Source organism: Hemiscyllium ocellatum, chromosome 32 (genome assembly GCF_020745735.1).
Source record: "Hemiscyllium ocellatum isolate sHemOce1 chromosome 32, sHemOce1.pat.X.cur, whole genome shotgun sequence".
Taxonomy (NCBI): domain Eukaryota; kingdom Metazoa; phylum Chordata; class Chondrichthyes; order Orectolobiformes; family Hemiscylliidae; genus Hemiscyllium; species Hemiscyllium ocellatum.
Window position 1 is genome coordinate 8176352 of NC_083432.1, and position 20814 is coordinate 8197165.

Below are 20814 nucleotides of genomic sequence, written 5' to 3' on the forward strand. Positions count from 1 at the left end.
CGTATCTACACAGTCCCAAACTGCAAATTAATCTGTATTTTCATTGTATCAAGCACATAGTTGCTTAGTCTTCATTTGACAGGGTCATGTGGTTGGTAAACATTCAAATAAACAATTCAAAACCCAGTTGAAAGAAAGTGTATTTCTTGGAGATGGTGAAATCCATGTGACAGCCAACTATTCAGGGTAACAGTTTGTAAATATACAAGGCATTGTATATTGTGGTACTTCTACCACCCCTCCAGTGGTGATTCCCAGTGTCTGCACTTCCACAAAGAGGTAGTGGCTGAAACCGAATACATAAATTAAGCTTCATCTTTGCACCTTTATATAGTTTCTATTCTCTTCTAAGTGAGTTATAATTGATGCACAACTTACTTTCTGTCAGTTCTGCTGGAAGTTCTCGCTGTCTTTTCTTGTTCAGGATTTTTTCCTGTACTGGCGTGCTTTCTAGTTTAGACACAGATAGTAAATCATCGAAGTGCTGTTTAAATGGCTTCTCCGTACGGTTCTTACTGTGAGCATATTCTGCAATAAGACACAATCACTCAATATGCATGTACCAGTTTTGATACTTGCATTACCCTCCTGAACAATGTTCATTTTAAGTTACTTGATTCTAACAAATCTAGATCCAAAGGTCACAGCTAATATTTGGAACTTGAGAGACAATAGGAAGCAAATGAATTGAATCTAAGCTTTCCACATTAAAAAAAACTTTAATCATTTAAACAATGTTCATTCACACAGCACTTATAATGCGGCAGTGAATCATACAAAAATTCACTAAAGGAGTAAATGAGAATCTAAATCTGACATCAAGCCTTATAACAAGATATTTGGGCAAGTGACTAAAAATATGGTCAAAGCAGTTGTTTTAAGAAATGACTAAGGGAAAAGGCATACAGACTTAGAGAGAAGTGGGAAATCCATAGCTCAGTGTTGTGACAGTCATCAATGAAGTGACTAAATATCGTGATGTACAAGGAGGCCAGAATTTGGGGAATGCATGTGTCTTGGAAATTTACAGGTCTGGAAGAGAGTGGAAAGAAACAGTGATGCCACAGACAAATGCGAATACAAGAATGACCACATCAAAACTGAGGTTACTGCGTAACTGGGAGTTAATATAAAGCAGCATGCACAGAGGCATGAACCTGGTGAAAGTTATGATACAGGCAGCATAATGTTGGATCAAGTTTAAAGATGAATGGGGAGCTTTTACCACTCCCAAGTGTCCAACTGTTTCAGATAATAATGCATTGAAGTGATAAAGATGATAAAACATCAGCCATCAATTAATTCAATCAATATCTGAAACATGGGATAATGTTAATTCTTCCCTACGCTGGTTTAATGCTTACCCTACATAATTCAAACAAAATGACAGTCAGTGGGCTCCAGTGTTACAGAAGTACCCAATACAAAAAGCACAATACATAATGCTTAACAACATAGAACGGAGCACGATTCACCTCATTATTACTGGCCTAATTCTTTGGAAGAGCTATTTAATCAGACATTCATCCCTTTCCTTACATCCCTGTGAATTTTCTTTTTCAGTTGTCCCTCCAATTGTCTCTTGCAAGGCACTACTGAATTTGTTCCAAACACATTTTCTGGCAATCCACTGAAGATGACAACTCACGACGCAAAATGAAAAATGCTTTGATGATGCAACTGATTCTTTTACCACTCATCCTTTTCCTGTTGCATCTAGCTACACGGAGAACAAAAAAATACAGTATCTTAGCACTCCATTCTTCCACAAGATGCAATGATGCTGAAATAGGACTTAGGTGAAAAATCACAAGGTAAAATTACAATGATTACAACATTTACCAAGGCCATTTAGCCCTGATAATGCAACTCAGCTCAACTACACCCTCCTTCTCACATAGCTCCACAACTTCTCTTCAGATAATTAACCAATTATTTTTGGAATGAAAATTGAATCCACTTCCTAGGTCAGCGCTTTCCAAATCCAAACAGCTCACTGTGCAATCAAGAATTTTGTTATGTTATTGCTACTTTTGCTAAATCACTTCAAATGAGTGTCCTCTGATTCTCGATGTTCCAGTAAATTCAGTATTTCATAAATATTCGTTGTTGACACCTCCATAATTTTATTGCTCTCATTTATAGTTGGGATTGTGAGCTGTAAACTGAAGGTGACTTGTGGACCATATGCAGCTTGTTTTTTGGTACAAAAAAGCAAGGAACAAACAACCTGATATTTATTTGTTGGACCTGGCTTGGGAGGCCTATAGATGTTTCAGCTCTGCTCAAAGGCTGGCAGATATTTGGATGTTGGGAGAAGTCTTCACAGGAAGGCCCATGTTGACTTGTCTAACAAAGAGAATATTGGAAAATCTGAAAAAGAAACCAGTTTGAACCATGTTTTTAGACAGAAAAGCTATGGCTGTGAAAGCTGCAGGAAGGATTTCTGGTGATCTTTAGTTCTTCTCCTGTTAGCAAACTGGAGCACAAATTTAGAGCACAGAATCCCAATTTAAGAACCACGTGAATATTCCTTGGAGCCTACTGGAAGGTGTTTACATTGCGCTGTATCTTCATAAAGCAAGATACAATCCCATGTGCTTGTGATACAGAATGTTGAAATTGATTAAACGAACTGGGAATTATATATTCTTTTGTTTAATTTATCCGTCTATTCTGTACGTGTTTAAGAGACAGTGGAGGCTATCTTCAAAGACGACTGGGGTTTAATTAGTTTTTTTTTTGTCTGGGCTATAAACCTGCTGTCTGATATCTGCTATTCTTCAAATCTGGTTAGGAACTATTTGTGGCAATTTTGGTGTTGAATAATGTAATTTTACTGTATTCTAAATACAAAGAAGGGCTAATTCGACTTGACTTGCTGTCCCTGTTTTGTAAAATTATGATAACTGCCTCAGTTTGAATACTCAGGATTTGGTATACCTTATTAATCACTTAAATATCTGAGCGTTTTCAATAATTTCTGCACAGAAATCCCCAAGTTCTTTTGCTACTGCAGCTGCTGTAAAGCTGCAGCAATTGTTTTATAAAAAGAAAATATTGCTAATGTTGGTGACACAAAGTTCTGGAAAAACTCAGATTTATCAGTATCTGAGAGAAAAAGAGATATTTTTGAGTCCAATATTCTTACTGAGAACTTAATTCCATATTGTCTTTGTTCTTCCTCCCCTAATACTTCACTATGCACTTTGCAAATCTCTTCTGTCACAAGTTCACCTACTCCACCAGATGATGCCAACATGAAATGTAATTACAGTTTAAAATACTTCAAAATTGTGTCACCTGCAAATTTTAAAATTGTGTGACATCAAAATTTCAGTCATCAACTCAAATCTAGAAATAGAGACCTTTAGGGCACTCAACAGCATACGTTCCTCCACAATGCAAAACAATTATTCATCACTAGTCCCTCTTTCTCATCATATCAATAAACATTCTATCCATGCTGACCCAGTCTCTCTTATTCCATTAGATTTAACTTTGCATGTTCTGTCATATGTTTTGGACATCCATGTGTAACATAATAACTGCCTTCATTAAACTAGTTTCCTCAACAAAACAAAAACCTGCAAGTTAGTCAAAAATTATTTACCTCAAACAAATTAATGATGGTTTTCTTAAACTAATTCAGATTTGACCAAGGCAGTGAATTTTATTCCAGACCATCATTTAGAACATAGAACAGTACAGCACAGAACAGGCCCTTCAGACCACGATGTTGTGCCGACCAGTAATCCTCATGTATGCACCCTCAACTGTGACCAAATGCATGCCCAGGAGTCTCTTAAATGTCCCCAATGACCATGCCTCCACAGCTGCTGTTGGCAACGCATTCCATGCTCTCACAACTCTCTGTGAAAAGAACCCGCTCTGACATCCCCTCTATACTTTCCTCCAACCAGCTTAAAACTATGACCCCTCGTGTTAGTCACTTCTGCCCTGGGAAATAGTCTCTGGCTATCGATTCTATCTATGCCTCTCATTATCTTGTATACCTCAATTAGGTCCCCTCTCCTCCTCCTTTTCTCCAATGAAAAAAGTCCGAGCTCAGCAAGATAAGCCCTCCAGTCCAGGCAGCATCCTGGTAAACCTCCGCTGACCCCTCTCCAAAGCATCCATATCTTTCTTATACTGGACGCAGTATACCAAATGTGGTCTAACCAAAGTTCTATAGAGCTGCAACAAGATCTCAAGACACTTAAACTCAATCCCCCTGTTAATGAAAGTCAAAACACCATATGCTTTCTTAACAACCATGCCCACTTGAGTGGCCACTTTAAGGAATCTATGTACCTGCACCCCAAGATCCCTCTGTTCCTCCACACTGTCAAGAATCCTATCCTTAATCCTGTACTCAGCTTTCAAATTTAACCTTCCAAAATGCATCACCTCACATTTATCCAGGTTGAACTCCATCTGCCATCTCTCAGCCCATCTCTGCATCCTGTCAATGTCCTGTTGCAGCCTACAACAGCCCTCTATACTGTCAACGACACCTCCAACCTTTGTCTCATCTGGAAACTTGCTGACCCATCCTTCAATCCCTCATCCAAGTCATTAATAAAAATTACAAACATTGGAGGCCCAAGGACAGAGCCCTGTGGAACACTACTCACTACAGACTTCCAGGCGGAATATTTTCCTTCTACTACCACTCGCTGTCTTTTGTTGGCCAGCCAATTCTGTATCCAGACAGCTGTGTTCCCCTGAATCCCATTCCTCCTGAACTTCTGAATGAGCCTACCATGGGGAACCTAATCAAATGCCTTGCTGAAGTCCATATACACATCCACAGCTCGACCCTCATCAACTTTTCTAGTCACATCCTCAAAGAACTCGATAAGGTTTGTGAGGCATGACCTGCCCCTCACAAAGCTGTGTTGACAACATTTAATCAAGCCATGCTCTTCCAGATGGTCATAAATCCTATCCCTCAGAATCCTTTCTAACACCTTGCAGACGACAAACGTGAGACTTACTGGTCTGTAATTGCCGGGGATTTCCCTATTTCCTTTCTTGAAGAGAGGAATTACATTTGCCTCTCTCCAGTCCTCAGGTACGACTCCAGTGGAGAGCAAGGATTAAAAGATCTTCTCAAGTGACGAAGCAATTGCATTTCTCGTTTCCCAAAGCAGCCGACGACAAATCTGGTCCGGGCCTGGCGACTTGTCAATCTTAATGTTTGACAAAATTTTCAGCACATTAGCGTCCTCTATCTCTATCCATTCCAGCATGCACATCTGCTCTTGAAAGGTTTCATTCACTAAAAAGTTCGTTTCTTTCGTAAAGACAGAAGCAAAAAACTCATTTAGGGCTTCCCCTACCTCCTCAGACTCCACACACAAATTCCTATGCTATCCCTGATTGGCCCTACTCTTTGTTTGACCATTCTCTTATTCCTCACATAAGAGTAAAATGCCTTTTTGTGCTCCCTAATCCGTTCTGCCAAGCCTTTCTCGTGCCCCCTCCTGGTTTTCCTCAGACCATTTTTAAGCTCCTTCCTTGTCTGCCTGTAATCCTGTACAGCTGAGCTTGACCCTAGCTTCCTCCACCCTATGTAAGCTACCTTTTTCCTTTTGACAAGGAGCTCCACCGCTCTCGTCATCCAAGGTTCCTTTATCCTACCTCTTCTTGCCTGTTTTAGAGGGACATATTTATTCATCACTTGCAACAACTGTTCCTTAAACAGTGTCCACATGTCTATAGTGCCTTTACCATGGAACAATTGCTCCCAATCCACGCTTCCTAACTCATGTCTAACCGCATCATAGTTTCCTCTTCCCCAATTAAATATCTTCCCATTTTACCTAATCCACTCCTTCTCCATAGCTAATGTAAGCTCTAAAAGCTCTTTTCCCACCAAGATTAAATTGACTGATTTGTAACTATTGGATTTAGTCTTCTTGTGAACAAATGTGCAATATATATAATTCTTCAGCCGTCTGGCAACACCTCAATAAAGGTGATCAAAAAATATGGTATGCACCTACTCAGTTTCCACCCTTACTTTCATCATCAGTATTCTTCAATGCACATTGAGAAAATTATCAGCTTGAATTACAGCCAGCCCAGTATCTTTTATCAATTTTTAGCCTTATCATCATCTCAAGCTACCTTCTCTCCCATTACAATCTTCTCTCCTAGTAAAGGCAGATGTGAAGTCTAATTTAGGACCTTAGCTATGCTCCCTCTTTCCATGCATATATCCCATAGTTGGTCTTTAATAGAGCTCAAGACTTTCTGTAAGCTACCTTATGAATTTTATGCTTATGGAAGACTTTTGAATTCCAATATATGTTAGCTGCCAGTCTCCTCATATTCTCTCTCATTCCATTTTTCACTTTCCCACTGAATCTTCCATGTGAACATCAGAGGTATAGCTAGCAAATTTACAAATGATACCAAAATTGGAGGTGTAGTGGACAGCAAAGAAGGTTAGCTTCAACTACAATAGGATCTTGATCAGGTGGGCCAATGGTCTCAGGAGGGGCAGACAAAGTCTAATTTAGATAATTGTGAGGGGCTGCATTTTGGAAATGCAAACTAGCAGGGGGCTTATACACTTAATGATAAGGTCCTGGAAAATGTTGTTGAACAAAAATACCTTGGAGAAAATGGAGTTTCAGTTAGATAGGATAGTGAAGGCAGCATTTGGCATGCTTTCCTTTACTGGTGAGAGCACCGAATATAGGAGTTGGGAGGTCATGTTGCGACTGCACAGGACATTGGATAGGCTACTATTGGAATACTATGCGCAATTCTGGTCTCCGTCCTATCAAAAGGATATTGTGAAACTTGAAAGGGTTCAGAAAAGGTTTATAAGGATGTAAGGATGTCATCGGGGATGGAGAACTTGAGCAATAGGGAGAAGATGAATAGACCGGGACTGCTTTTCCTGGATTATCGGAGGCTGAGGGGTGACGTTACAGAGGTTTATAAAATCATGAGAGGTATGGATGGGATAAATAGACAAAGTCTTTTCACTGGGGTGGGGGAGTCAAAAACTAAAGGGCATAGGTTTAAGATGACAGAGGTAGATGTAATAGGGATATAAGGGGCAACTTTTTCACAGAGGATGGTGCATGTCTGGAATGAGCTGCCAGCGGAAGTGGTGGACAGCATTTAAAAGACATCTGGATGGGTATATGATTTGGAAGGGTTTAGAGGCATATGGGCTAAGTACTCGCAAATGGGACTAGATTAGGTTAGCATATCTGGTTGGCATGGACGAGTTGGACCAAAGGGTCTGTTTCCATGTCATACATCTTTATGACACACTATTCTGTTTTGATTCTCTGATATAAGCAACTTGACATCTGTAAACAGTCTCTTCTGCTTAAACGTCTTGTCTCATTCAGAGAATACCGACTTTCTCAAAAGTACTCAACTTTCGACTCTTGAAAGATAGACTTTTCTCGATTACCTAGGCGAAAGGGAGGACTGCAGCTGCTGGAGATCAGAGACAAGATTAGAGTGGTGCTGGAAAAGCACAGCAGGTCAGGCAGCATCTGAGAATCAGGAAAATCAACGTTTCGGGGTAGGAGCCCTTCCTGATGAAGGGTTTTGCCCGAAATGTCGATTTTCCTGCTTCTCGGATGCTGCTGTGCTTTTCCAGCACCACACTAATCTTGTCTCTTTTTTTTGATTACCTGTCTGTCAATCTTTGATTTGGATTTGCTTAGGTCAGCTCCCTTCTCAGCCAACTGGTCCTCTGCAAATTGATGATCTTTATTCTGGATTTTCCACAAATAACCTAAACCTGAGTATAAATATTCCCCATTGGAGTCTTTTGACCCATGTTGTTTTCCTGAACAGACTGGAAGCACATTGTGAACAGATTTGCAAAACTCTTCCCTCCCTACCTCTGCTTTGTACATTACAGAATCACAGAATTATCAGGTTGAAGGAGGCCATTTGGCCCATCCTGACTGTGATGGCTCTGAGCATTTTAATTTCGTGCCATTTTACTGTCTTTTCCCATAGTACTGTACAATCGATAATGAAACAGAAACAATGTCCTCTTGAATCTGCCAACGGCACGCTTATAGGAACTGAATTCCATACCCTAACCATTCAACGTGCCAAAGAAAGCTTTTCTCACACTTCACGTTTGCTTCTTTATAAAATATTTTAGAACCTAGCCCTCTGGTACTCAATCTATTTATGAGCTGGAAACAATTGTCTTTATCTACTCTGTATAGACTCAGTATTTTGAACAGTTTTATCAACTCTGCAGTGAAGTTCTTTGTATTTCATGTTAAATGAGAAGTGTTAATGACCATAAAGTTCATTTGCTCCAATTATGAAACATCAATAAATAGGGGCGATAGCATTGTAGTTTTGTGTTTGGACTGGCAATGCAGAGATACGAGTACAAATTCCAACGTGGAAAGGAAATTCAGGCAAATCAACAGAATGATAAAAGCTAGCATTATTAAAGGCAGTCACAAACCAGTAGAATATCACAAAGACCAGAGTTCTGAGGTCTTTTGTAGGAAAGGAAATTCGCTGTCCTTAGCTGGTGTCTAAATCCAGATTACTGCAAGGTTATTGACTTGATCCTCTGAATTCAATTTTATAGAGGTGAACAATAAATACTGACCTTGGCAGGGAGACCCACATCACACAAGCAAAAAAGGAAATGCCTCAAGTAAGCACATAGACAATGCTGGCTCTGATACTTACTGTCTGAACTGAGTATAGAGTTGGTCAGCTTTTGCCGTGCTCTGCGTGATGGATCTGGCAGGTTGACCGTTAATAAGCCTTTATGCTTCAGTGAGAGTTTCTTGGAGGTTTTGTTCTTGTCCAGTGATTTATTTTGCCAATGACCTTTCAGAACAGGTTGGAAGTGCATGCTCAGTGGAATGTCTGAGGCAAGAAACAAAGGCAACATTTATACCTTCCAATACACACCATGAACAATTTATTGCAAATTCCACCATTAAGTTATGCTGTCCAATAGAGTGAAGAATAACCTGATAATTACTATTTCCCTCGAAACAGCTACAATTAAATTGGAAATACTCTGTCTTCTGTATGGGTCATATCCCCACTAGGAAAGCTAAAGTAATTTATTGAACTGTGACTATGTAAAATTTGATATCCAACAAAGGATCTTCAAGCTTAATAGTACCAACTGAAACAGTGTGCCAGAAATGCAGGACATAACCTAAAATTTACATACTTCAAAACTTAGCTGAAAATAAAGCATGAATTAACAGTTTACAATACCTGAACCATAAGGGTACCAATATCCAGGGGGAAGAAATTTGCTCATGCTCTTCGGGAGGGTTTAAAGTAATTCAGCAGAGGGATAGGAACCTGAATTGTAGCTCCAGTGTACAGGAGGTTGAGAGTACTGAGGTCATGAATAAGATTTCAAGTCACAGGAGTGTACCGGCAGACAGAATGGTGGTTTTATGTCTGTCTACTTCAATGCCAACAGCATCCGGAATGAGGTGGGTGGGCTTGCAGCATGGGTTGATACCTGAGACTTTGATGTTGTGGCAATTTCAGAGACATGGATAGAGCAGGGACTGGAATGGTTGTTGCAGGTTCCGGGGTTTAGATGTTTCAGGAAGATCAGGGAAGGTGGTAAAAGAGGGGGAGGTGTGGCATTTTTAGTCAAGGACAGTAGTACGGTGACAGAAAGAACGTTTGATGAGGACCCGTCTACTGAAGTAGTAAGGGCTGAAGTTAGAAACAGGAAAGGAGGTGTCACCCTGTTGGAGTTTTGTATAAACCTTCAAACATTTCTAGAGATGTAGATGAAAGGATTGCAAAGATGATTGTGGATAGGAGTGAAAATAACAGGATAGTTGTTACAGGGGCCTTTAACTTTCCAAATATTGACTGGAAACGCTACAGTTCAAGTAATTTAGATGGGTTCATTGTTGTCCAATGCGTGCAGGAGGGTTTCCTGATAGTATATGAGGCTAGGTGTTAGATTTGGAGGTAGGTGAGCACTTTGGTGATAGTAACCACAGTTCAGTTATGTTTAGTTTGGTGATGGAAAGGGAGAGGTACATTCCGCAAAGCAAGAGTTATAGCAGTGGGAAAGGTGAATATGAGGTGATTAGGATGCATAGGATGGGGAATGAAACTGCTGGGGATGGGCACAATTGAAATGTGGAGTTTGTTCAAGGAACAGCTACTGCGTGTCATTGATATGTATGCACCTGTCAGGGAGGAAGTGGTCGAGGGAGGGAACTGTGGCTTACTAAAGAAGTTGAATTTCTTGTCCAGAGGAAGGAGGAGGCTTATGTTAGGATGAGGCGCGAAGGCTCAGCTAGGGTGCTTCAAAGATACAAGTTAGCCAGGAAAGACCTAAAGAGAGAGCCATGAGGAGTTCGGAGGGGACATGAGAAGTCTTGGGCAGAAAGGATCAAGGAAAACCCTAAAGCTTTCTTTTGGTATATTAGGAATAAAAGAATGACTACAGTAAGATTAGGGCCAGGCAAGGACAATAGTGGGAAATTGTGCGTGGAGTCTGAAGAGGCGCTAAATGAATATTTTTCATCAGTATTCACACTGGAAAAAGACAATGTTGTCAAAGAGAATACTGAAATACAGGCTAGTAGGTTAGAGGGGATTGAGCTTCATAAGGAGGAGGTATTATATGTGAAAATAGATAGGTCCCCTGAGCTGGATGGGATTTATCCTAGTATTCGCTGGGAAGCCAGGGAGGAGATTGCAGAGCCTTTGGTTTTGACCTTTATGTAGTCCTTGTCTAAAAAATAATGCCAGAAGACTGGAGGATAGCAAATGTTGTCCCCTTGTTCAAGGGGAGTAGAGACAACCCTGGTAATTATAGACCAATGAGCTTTTTGCCGGTTGTGAGTAAAAGTGTGGGAAAGAATCGTAATCACCTAGAAAGGAATAATGTGATTAGGGATAGTCAACCACTGTTTTGTGAAGGATAGGCTGTGCCTCACAAACCTTATTGAGTTCGTTGAGAAGGTAACCAAACAGGTGGATGAGGGTAAAGCCAATGATGCGATGCACATGGATTTCAGTAAAGCATTTGATAAGGTTCCACACGTTAGGCTATTGCATAAAATACAGAAGCATGAGATTGAGGGTGATTTAGGTTTGGTTCGGAAGTTGGCTAGCTGTAAAACAGAAGGTTGTAGTTGATGGGAAAAGTTCATCCTGGAGTCCAGTTACTCGTGGATACCGCGAGGATCTGTTTTGGGGCCACTGCTGTTTGTCATTTTTATAAATGACCTGGATGAGGGCGTAGAGGATGGGTTTGTAAATTTGCAGATGACACGAAGGTCGGTGGAGTTGTGGATAATGCGGAAGGATGTTGCAGGTTACAGAGGAACACAGATAAGCCGCAGAGCTGGACTGAGACATGGCAAATCGAGTTTAATGTGGAAAAGCGTAAGGCGATTTTATTTTGGAAGGAGTAACAGGAATACAGAGTACTGGACTAATGGTAAGATTATTGGTAGTGTGGATGACCAGAGAGATCTCAGCGTCCATGTGCATAGATCCTTGAAAGTTGTCACACAGGTGGACAGGGTTGTCAAGAAGGTGAATGGTATGTTAGGTTTTACTGTGTCGAGGGATTGAGTTTTGGAGCCATAGGGTCATGTTGCAGCTGTACAAAATTCTGGTGCGGCCGCACTTCGAGTATTGTGTACGGTTCTAGTTGCCTCATTATAAGAAGGATGTGGAAGCATTGGTAAGGGTGCACAGGAGATTTACCAGTATGTTGCCTGGTATGGAGGGAAGATCTTATGAGTAAAGGCTGAGGGATTCGAGACTATTTTCGTTAGAGAGAAGTTTGAGAGGTGACTTAATAGAGGCATACAGGATGATCAGGTGGTGATAGCCAGCAGGACGAGATACAGCTTTAAATTGAGGAGTGACAGAGAAAGGACAGATGTCAGAATAGGTTCTTTATTCAGAGAGTAGTAAGGGCGTGGAGTGGCCTCGCCAACTTTAAGGGCATTTAAATAGCCACTGGATAAACATAAGGATGATAATGGAATAGTATTGGTGAGATGGGCTTCAGACTGATTTCACAGGTCGGCGCAACATCGAGGGCCGAAGGTTCTGTCCTGTAATGTTCTATGTCCATCAACATGGATAGACAATTAACTGAAGTCCAGAAAACGGGGAGGAAGGAAGTCATTTCTAGTTTGGCAATTGGATGCTTAAAAGATCAAAGGAAGACTCAATTATTTCCAATCAACTTCATGTTTAGGTGAAAAATGCAATTTAAAGTATACAGCCCATGGAGCTTCTTTTGCAGCAACTCACTGTGGTAATAAAGTAATTATTGCAGCAAATTTGCACATTGAACTCCCATAAGAACTTGATAATGACCAGGTGAAGAAAGGGAATGGAAGCCTTAATCTTTTGCTAAAAACCTAATTTGAGTGGTATTTCACATTTAACTATAATTTACTCAAGTTCATATTTCTTAATGCTCAAATAGGGTCATACAACAGCTCCCTATCTGAGAACAGCTAAACTAATTAAGGAGACCAGCATCAATTTTTTGATGCTGAAACAGAAACACCTTGGCTCAACTTTGAACAGAGTGCTGGGAGTTCAGTGAATAAGGGAGTTAGGATGAAGAGGGGAACGGAAGTGCTCTTTCAGCTTTTATAACTTATTCATCCTCAAGGATTTGTTTCTTAATCTACTTCAGGAAAGATGATTGCTGTTTAGTGAGTATTTGTAAAGTGGTTGACATCTGTAGACCCAATTCAGCAACTATGTCCTTTAAGATTGGACAAGCTTGGTCAGTAGTGATACTGCCGTGCCACTCAATGATAGACGCCAAGTCCTACACCTAGTGTAAATTCTGCACGCAACTTCAGAGTTGCCTCCAAATAGCATCAACATAAAAGGTATATGGATTCATGAGCTGAGGATGTAGGTATTTGGTCATCAGTTGGAGGTTTCCTTGCCCATGATTCAGCTGATGCCATGAAACTTCACGGGGTCTGCAGTTAATGTTGGGGGCTCCAATGTTAAGTCTCTAAGGACTGTGTGCCACTGTGCAGCCACTTTTGCCAAGTCTGTCTGGCTGGTGGGCAGAGCTTTATCCAGGAGTGGTTATATTGTCAACTGGAACATTGTGTGCAAGTGATAATTTGAGAGTATGATTACATCAGGTTGTTACTTGACCAAGCTGTGAGACAGCTCTTCCAATTTTGGAACCAGCCCCAAAATGGTGGTAAGGAGGAATTTACAGGGTAGATAAGCTGAGTTTGCTGTTGTTATTGGGTGTCTTATTTGATGTCAGGTGGTCTAATCAGTTTTATACATTTCCTTAGGTTTTGTAACTGTTGAAACAGCAACTGTTGACACTGACCATTTCAGAGGGCAGTTAAGAGTCACCCACATTGCTGCTGGAATCACATGCAGACTAAACCAGGCAAGGATGATGACTGTTTTCTGTAAAGGAGATGAATGAACTGGATGGGGATTTTACAAGAATCAAAAACGTTTCCATGGCAGTCATGAGACACTGACCCCAGCATTTTTTAATTGAATTCAAATTCTACCACGTGCTGGGATTCAAATCACAACCACGAAACATTATACTGGTCTCTAAATTACCCGTCCAGCAACAATACCACAAGGCCATTCACCATCGTCACTACCTCACCTCCCCCCCGCCCCCCCCCCAAACAAAAAAAACCCATAAATGATGAAAACCTATTATTTCTTGTATTCAAAGATATCTGGGTATCTTTGTACATGGGGTATGGGAAACTAATACACAACCACAAGTAATTAGAATAGAAAATCACATGTTGATGTTTATTGCAAAGAGTTTGAATCACAAAAGTAAGGAAGTGTTCTGCAAACTTACGCAGCTTTCGAAAGACCAAACCAGAAGTAATGTGTACAGTTCTGGTCTCTGTATGTAGAGAAGAATATATGCGTCTTCGAGACACTGCAATGGAGGCTTACTTTATTGAGGATGGGGATGAAAGGATGAAATTAAATACAATGGTCCTAAACTCTGATGTTCCAAGGAATGAAACATGATGTAAATGAAATCTAAGATTTTGAACGGCTACAGAACAAGGAGTCAGAAGCGCATCAGCAAGTGATAAAAATGGAAAATAAAGACAAAAAAATAGTTGGAAACATTCAGCAGGTTAAACAGCACTTGCAGAGAGAGAGAGAGAGAGAGAGAGAGAATTAATATTTCAGGTGAATGATCCATCATGATGCCAGAATAAGAAATCATAGGCCCAGGACAAGCGCATGAAAATTCAGAGTTGAGATGTAAAGAAATTTCTTGATTCAAGAGGATTGTAAATCTTTGGAATCCTGTACCTTGCACAGCTGTAGATGTTTCATCATTTTGTGTATTTAAGATGGAGACTGATGGAAAGGGAGCAAAAATGGAGCTGACAGATGAAGATAATCTATGATATTTTGCACTGATAAATCAAGTTCCAGTGTCTAATGACCTATTATTTCTTGTGTTCTTAAATGAGTAGTATTATGACAAAAATAAAAAAAAAGCCCAAGCTACTAAGTGTCCGATATACTGAAGTGTGAAGGGCCAGTGAAGTCAAGATCTCTTTGCAAATCTAAAAGAATTTTTTTGTTATGCACCAGATCAAACTCCCTCAAAACATATCAAGGAGACAGCCTAGACCCTAATGTTTACCTTATTTAAATGCAAGTGTAAGGCGCTCATTCCAGATGTGATTCAATTGGTCAAACGACTAGGTTTTAAACAAAACATACTTTACTCTAACACCACAGTAAAATACAAACAAGAAAGAATTGGCATTATTTTAACTCTATTAAAACACTTAACACAATAATATACTATTTAACTACTGTACCAATGTAGCAGCATCCATAAATACACCTTACCCTCACTTGCTATCTCCGGTCCAGCAAAAGGATCGCTAACAAAATGAATGTAGCAGCAGAGACATAACTCAAGCTTTCTGAAGCAGCAGAGACAGAGAGCTGTATCTAGTAGCTTCACAAGAAACCCCAACTTCAACAACTGCAAGCATAATTCAAACCCTAGGTTTGACATGGATGTTTTGGTCTAATGTTAGAAAAACCAAAGTATTTAACTCTGCGTTATGAACAGACATCTAATCACCAGGTTGACAACAACCCTCTTCATGGACGGCACAGTGGTTAGCACTGCTGCTTCACAGCGCCAGAGATCTGGGTTCAATTACCGCCTCAGACGGGTGGAGTTTGCATATTCTCCCCATGTCTGCGTGGGTTTCCTCCGGGTACTCTGGTTTCCTCCCACAACCCAAAAATGTGCAGGTCAGGTTATTTGGCCATGCTAAATTGCCTGTAGTGGCAAAACGTAGGGGAATGGGTCTGGGTGGGTGCGGGTCGGTGTGGACTTGTTGGGCTGAAGGGCCTGTTTCCACACTGTAAGTAATCTAAATCTAAAGGAGGAACAGGACAACAAATCCTTGTTAAAGGCATACTCCGTCAAACTTCAGACTCCTTTCAAAAATGTATCTAAATCCCTGTCAGATGGCTGGCATGTTTTCTTCCTTGCTCTAAATTCAACAAAATCTTGAATGGGCCTGGGAAGGTAAAAGGTTTTTCTTGGTTGATGAATTTAGAAGGAGAATCGATGTTTCAGGCATAAGCCCTTCTTCAGGAATGAGGAGGGTGCGCCAAGCAAGTTGAGATAAAAGATAGGGAGGAGGGACTTGGGGGAGGGGCGTTGGGAATGCGGTAGGTGGAAGGAGGTTAAGGTGAGGGTGATAGGCCTGGGAGGGGGGGGGGTGCGGAGAGGTCGGGAAGAAAATTGCAGGTCGAGAAGGCGGTGCTGAGTCTGAGGTTTGGGATTGAGAAAAGGTGGGGGGGGGGGGGTGGGAGGAGGGAAAATGAGAAAGCTGGAGAAATCTGCATTCATCCCTTGTGGTTGGAGGGTTCCTAGGCGGAAGATGAGTCGCTCTTCCTCCAGGCGTCGTGTTGCCATGGTCTGCCTCGGAACCCTCCAACCACAAGAGACGAATGCAGATTTCTCCAGCTTCATTTCCCCCCCCCCCACCTTTTCTCAGTCCCAACCCTCAGACTCAGCATCAACTTCTCGACCTGCAATCTTCTTCCCGACCTCTCCGCTCCCACCCCCTCTCCAGCCTATCACCATCACCTTAACCTCCTTCCACCTATCGCATTTCCAATGCCCCTCCCCCAAGTCCCTCCTCCCTACCTTTTATCTTAGCCTGCTTGGCACACCCTCATCATTCCTGAAGAAGGGCTTATGCCAGAAACGTTGATTCTCCTTCTCCTTTGAATCTGCCTGACCTGCTGCGCTTTTTGAGCAACATATTTTTCAGCTCTGATTCCCAGTATCTGCAGTCCTCACTTTCTCCTGATGAATTTAGAAAACTGGTGTCAGAAAATTAAGTTGCTTTTTTAAGACTGAGTAAAGGAGAAATTTAATCACTCAAGAAGTGTTAATATTTGAAATTCTGTAGGAAAAGCTTACACTGAGTGGTTCTGTTTATTTAAGACAGAGTACAAGACTTTTGGGTAATAAGTGATGTGTGATAGTTAAGGGAGGATGTTGGGATCAAGTAGGAAGATTAGGTATGACCTTGTTGAATAGGACAGCAGGCTCAAGGAACTAATCGGCTGAATCCACTTCCTACTTTTCTGCTCCCAGTGGAGAAGGAACATAGACCTCCTTTGCAGTTCCACGGTGCAGTCACCAGATGGCGTACTTGAATGATGCTGAAAAAGTCTATTGTATGATAAAAGTTATTTCAGAAATGTTGATTAAGACATAATTACGTTTCTGCTGTGGCACAGGAGAGAGAAACCTTCAGCCACAGCTTTCAAAGGACAGGAAAGCAGCAGGAAGTTTTTAATGCAATGAGTGGTAATGACCTGGAACTTGTAGTTTATGTCGGTGATGGCAGTGAGTTTTCCTGTCCAATATTTTTGTTTCAGGCTTGCTGCAGTGCTCCAGCAAAGCAGACCATAAGCTGGATGAACCTCATTTTCCACTTGGGGATCCTGCAGCCTTCAGGAATCTTTGTTAGGAAGAATAGAGGCATAGACTGTTTTCTAAATGGGGAGGAAGTCCAGAAATCTGAAGTGCAGAGGGACTTGGGAGTTGTAGTCCTGGTTTCTCTAAAGGTAACCTTACAGGTTGAGTCAGTAGTTTCGAAGGCAAATACAATGCTGTCATTTAACTCAGAGGACTAGAATATAAAGGCAGGGATGTACTTCTGAGACTTTAAATGGCTAAATTTTGAGCATAGTAAGCAATCGTAGGCCTCATACCTCAGGAATGATGTATAGGCCCAGGAGCTGGTTCAGAAGAGATTCACGAGAATGATCCCGTCAATGAAAGGCTTAACATATGAGGATCTTTTGAGAACTCTGGGACAATACTTGCTGGATGTTAGAAGGATGAGGGAGGATCTGATTGAAACTTACAGAATACTGAACAGCCTGGATAGAGTGAATGTTGGGAAGATGTTTCCATTGGCAGGAGAGACAAGGGCCCAAGGGCACAGTATTCGAGTTAAGGGAAAACATTTTAGAAGGAAATAAGGAGCAATTTCTTTAGACAGAGAGTGGTGAATCTGTGGAATTCAATACCACAGAAGGCTGTGGGGGTTAGGTTACAGAGCATATTTAAAACAGAGATAGCTAATTTCTTGATTATCAAGGGGATCAGAGGTTACAGGGAGAAAACAGGAAAATGAGGTTGAAAAACCTATCAGGTAAAATATGAGGTCTGCAGATGCTGGAGATCAGAGCTGAAAATGTGTTGCTGGTTAAAGCACAGCAGGTTAGGCAGCATCCAAGGAATAGGAAATTCGACGTTTCATAAGCCTTCATCAGGAATGAGGAGAGTGTGCCAGGCAGGCTAAGATAAAAGGTAGGGAGGAGGGACTTGGGGGAGGGGCGATGGAGATGTGATAGGTGGAAGGAGGTCATGGTGAGGGTGATAGGCCGGAGTGGGGTGGGGGCGGAGAGGTCAGGAAGAAGATTGCAGGTTAGGACGGCGGTGCTGAGTTGAGGGAACCGACTGAGACAAGGTGGGGGGAGGAGAAATGAGGAAACTGGAGAAATCTGAGTTCATTCCTTGTGGTTGGAGGGTTCCCAGGCGGAAGATGAGGCGCTCCTCCTCCAGCCGTCGTGTTTTGATTAGACTTAGACTTACAGTGTGGAAACAGGCCCTCCGGCCCAACAAGTCCACACCGACCCGCCGAAGCGCAACCCACCCATACCCCTACATTTACCCCTTACCTAACACTACGGGCAATTTAGCATGGCCAATTCACCTGAGCCGCACATCTTTGGACTGTGGGAGGAAACCGGAGCACCCGGAGGAAACCCACGCAGACACGGGGAGAACGTGCAAACTCCACACAGTCAGTCGCCTGAGTCGGGAATTGAACCCGGGTCTACAGGCGCTGTGAGGCAGCAGTGTTAACCACTGTGCCACCGTGCCGCCCACAACCACTGTGCCACCGTGCCGCCCACAACCACTGTGCCACCGTGCCGCCCACTTGTTGTTATGTTCTGCCAGTGGAGGAGTCCAAAGACCTGCATGTCCTCGGTGGAGTGGGAGGGAGAGTTAAAGTGTTGAGCCACGGGGTGGTTGGGTTGGTTGGTCCAGGCGTCCCAGAGGTGTTCTCTGAAGCGTTCTGCAAGTAAGCGACCCGTCTCCCCAATATAGAGGAGGCCACATCGGGTGCAGCGGATGCAATAGATGATGTGTGTGGAGGTACAGGTGAACTTGTGGCGGATATGGAAGGATCCCTTGGGGCCTTGGAGGGAAGTGAGGGAGGAGGTGTGGGCGCAAGTTTTCCATTTCCTGTGGTTGCAGGGGAAGGTGCCGGGAGTGGAGGTTGGGTTGGTGGGGGGTGTGGACCTGACGAGGGAGTCACGAAAGGAGTGGTCGACCTGACGAGGGAGTCACGAAGGAAGTGGTCACCTGATGAGGGAGTCACGAAGGGAGTGGTCACCTGACGAGGGAGTCACGAAGGGAGTAAACCCTGAAAAACCTATCAGCCACAATAGAATGGCAGAGCAGACTTGATGGGTCGAATGGCCTAATTTCTGCTTCTATGTCTTATGGGTTATCTATCGAGTTCAATGACTTTAGGGCTTGAACTCTCAAGTCACAGTCCCCACCCCCACACTTAAGGCCTCATGATCACTATTACACACAACCCATTGTCAGCCATTAACAGTCTCCATTAAGAGCTCATCACCTTCCCAGCTAGATTGTTATCCAATCCTTTCTCTGCACAACTGTTCTTTTTTCTCTTTGGGTTCTGTCCCCATCGACCATTTACTCCTTACCCCCCTTCTCCCTCACCCTATCATCTGCATTATATTCCTAGCTAGCATCAGTTCTGATCCAAAATGTTAACACTGATTTCTCTTCACAGATACTGCCAGACCTGCTGAGCTTTTCCAATAATTTGTTTTTGTGCCATTGAAAATGTAATGAAGTCATAGTCTTTACAGAACTTACCATCAGAAACTGAAAGGACCGGGTGGAGGCAGGGATCTAACAGCGCTAGCCGCTCTGACACAGGCATGTCGTAGCAATTCTCAAATGATTCTGAATTCTTGGATGCACACATGATGCAAGAAGTTGTGACATCACAGTTACATCGCACTGCAAGAGGACGCTGGATCTGCAAAGAGGCACAGATAAAACAATCAATGATCGTAAGGTTCCCTACACGTGTTACTATCACTGTTCAGAACAAACTTTCTCACGTGTCCCAATATCAAGTAAACTATTGGTATGCGTCACCACAAACCAAAAATATTCTTAACAAGTTACCACAGATATAGAAGAAAAATATTAAAACAATGCAACATGATGCAATGCTGATGAGATTTGTGTAAAATGAATTAAGAAAATTAACATTGCAAAATTTTCAGCAGCCACTTACAATCTTCTATTGCTTACATCATAATCAGATTAGATTAGATTCCCTACAGTGTGGAAACAGGCCCTTGGGCCCAACAAGTCCATACTGACCCGCTGATGTATCTCATTATTTGAGGTTTTAAAAAAAAAAATAATTATTTCTTGTGTTAAGAAAACAATTTATTTTAACATTGACATTTGCTATAAATGTTTTGACTTCATATTTGAAATGAAGGATACCTTGACTTGGCACATGAAAAGAGACTTTTTTAAATGAATACCTTTATGTGTCCAAAAAACCCTTTGGTGTGATAAAATAAACAATTCTTTTTGCACATGAAATAAATTACTTTTCTTCATTTTAAAAAGAACAGTTACAGTCCAACTTCAAATGTACTTCATGGATTTCAAACGGCTTTTAGAACATCCTATGCCCATAAAAAACTCTACAGGGAATAATCCTTACTGTCTTTCACTATCTCAAAGCCTTTTACTATCCTTTCGCTCCTGAAAGATTCTCACTATTTTAGTAAAGTCATCTTATATTATGATCCTCCCTTTTGACTAGCCCCAAATATCCCAGCCGCTGCCAAATCATTGCACTTTTTAATCTCCTCCAAAGAATACTAATAACAATTTGATTCAAAGACTTGTTTAAAAATATAGCCTTCCCCACTGTATAAAGGTCTGAAAAGTTTAATGCTTCATTTGTGTGCAGTGAACACTATCCATTGTGTTGATGTCAAGGGGACTTGGGCAGAGTAAACTAAGAAGTTGACTGGATAAGATCTGAAAAGCATGTGCACTCCCGACAGCCTCTGTAGTCATGCAGATCATATTTGGCTAACACGTATTTGGCTCCCTTTAAGAAAGAAATGGGTCACATACAGTCATTTCCTTATGGAGGT

At 41.8% G+C, this 20814-nt stretch overlaps 1 protein-coding gene across 4 annotated transcripts in view; it reads right to left on the minus strand.

Moving 5' to 3' along the window:
• kansl1b (KAT8 regulatory NSL complex subunit 1b) overlaps window positions 1-20814 on the minus strand; it is a 300606-nt gene that overhangs the window by 37173 nt on the left and 242619 nt on the right. For all 4 annotated transcript variants that reach the window (XM_060848550.1, XM_060848551.1, XM_060848552.1 and 1 more), the window contains 3 exons: window positions 19499-19664; window positions 8707-8889; window positions 379-528 (listed from right to left, as the gene is read on the minus strand). In XM_060848550.1, coding sequence (XP_060704533.1) covers window positions 379-528; window positions 8707-8889; window positions 19499-19664 — 499 coding nt within the window. The remainder of the gene's footprint in view (window positions 1-378; window positions 529-8706; window positions 8890-19498; window positions 19665-20814) is intronic.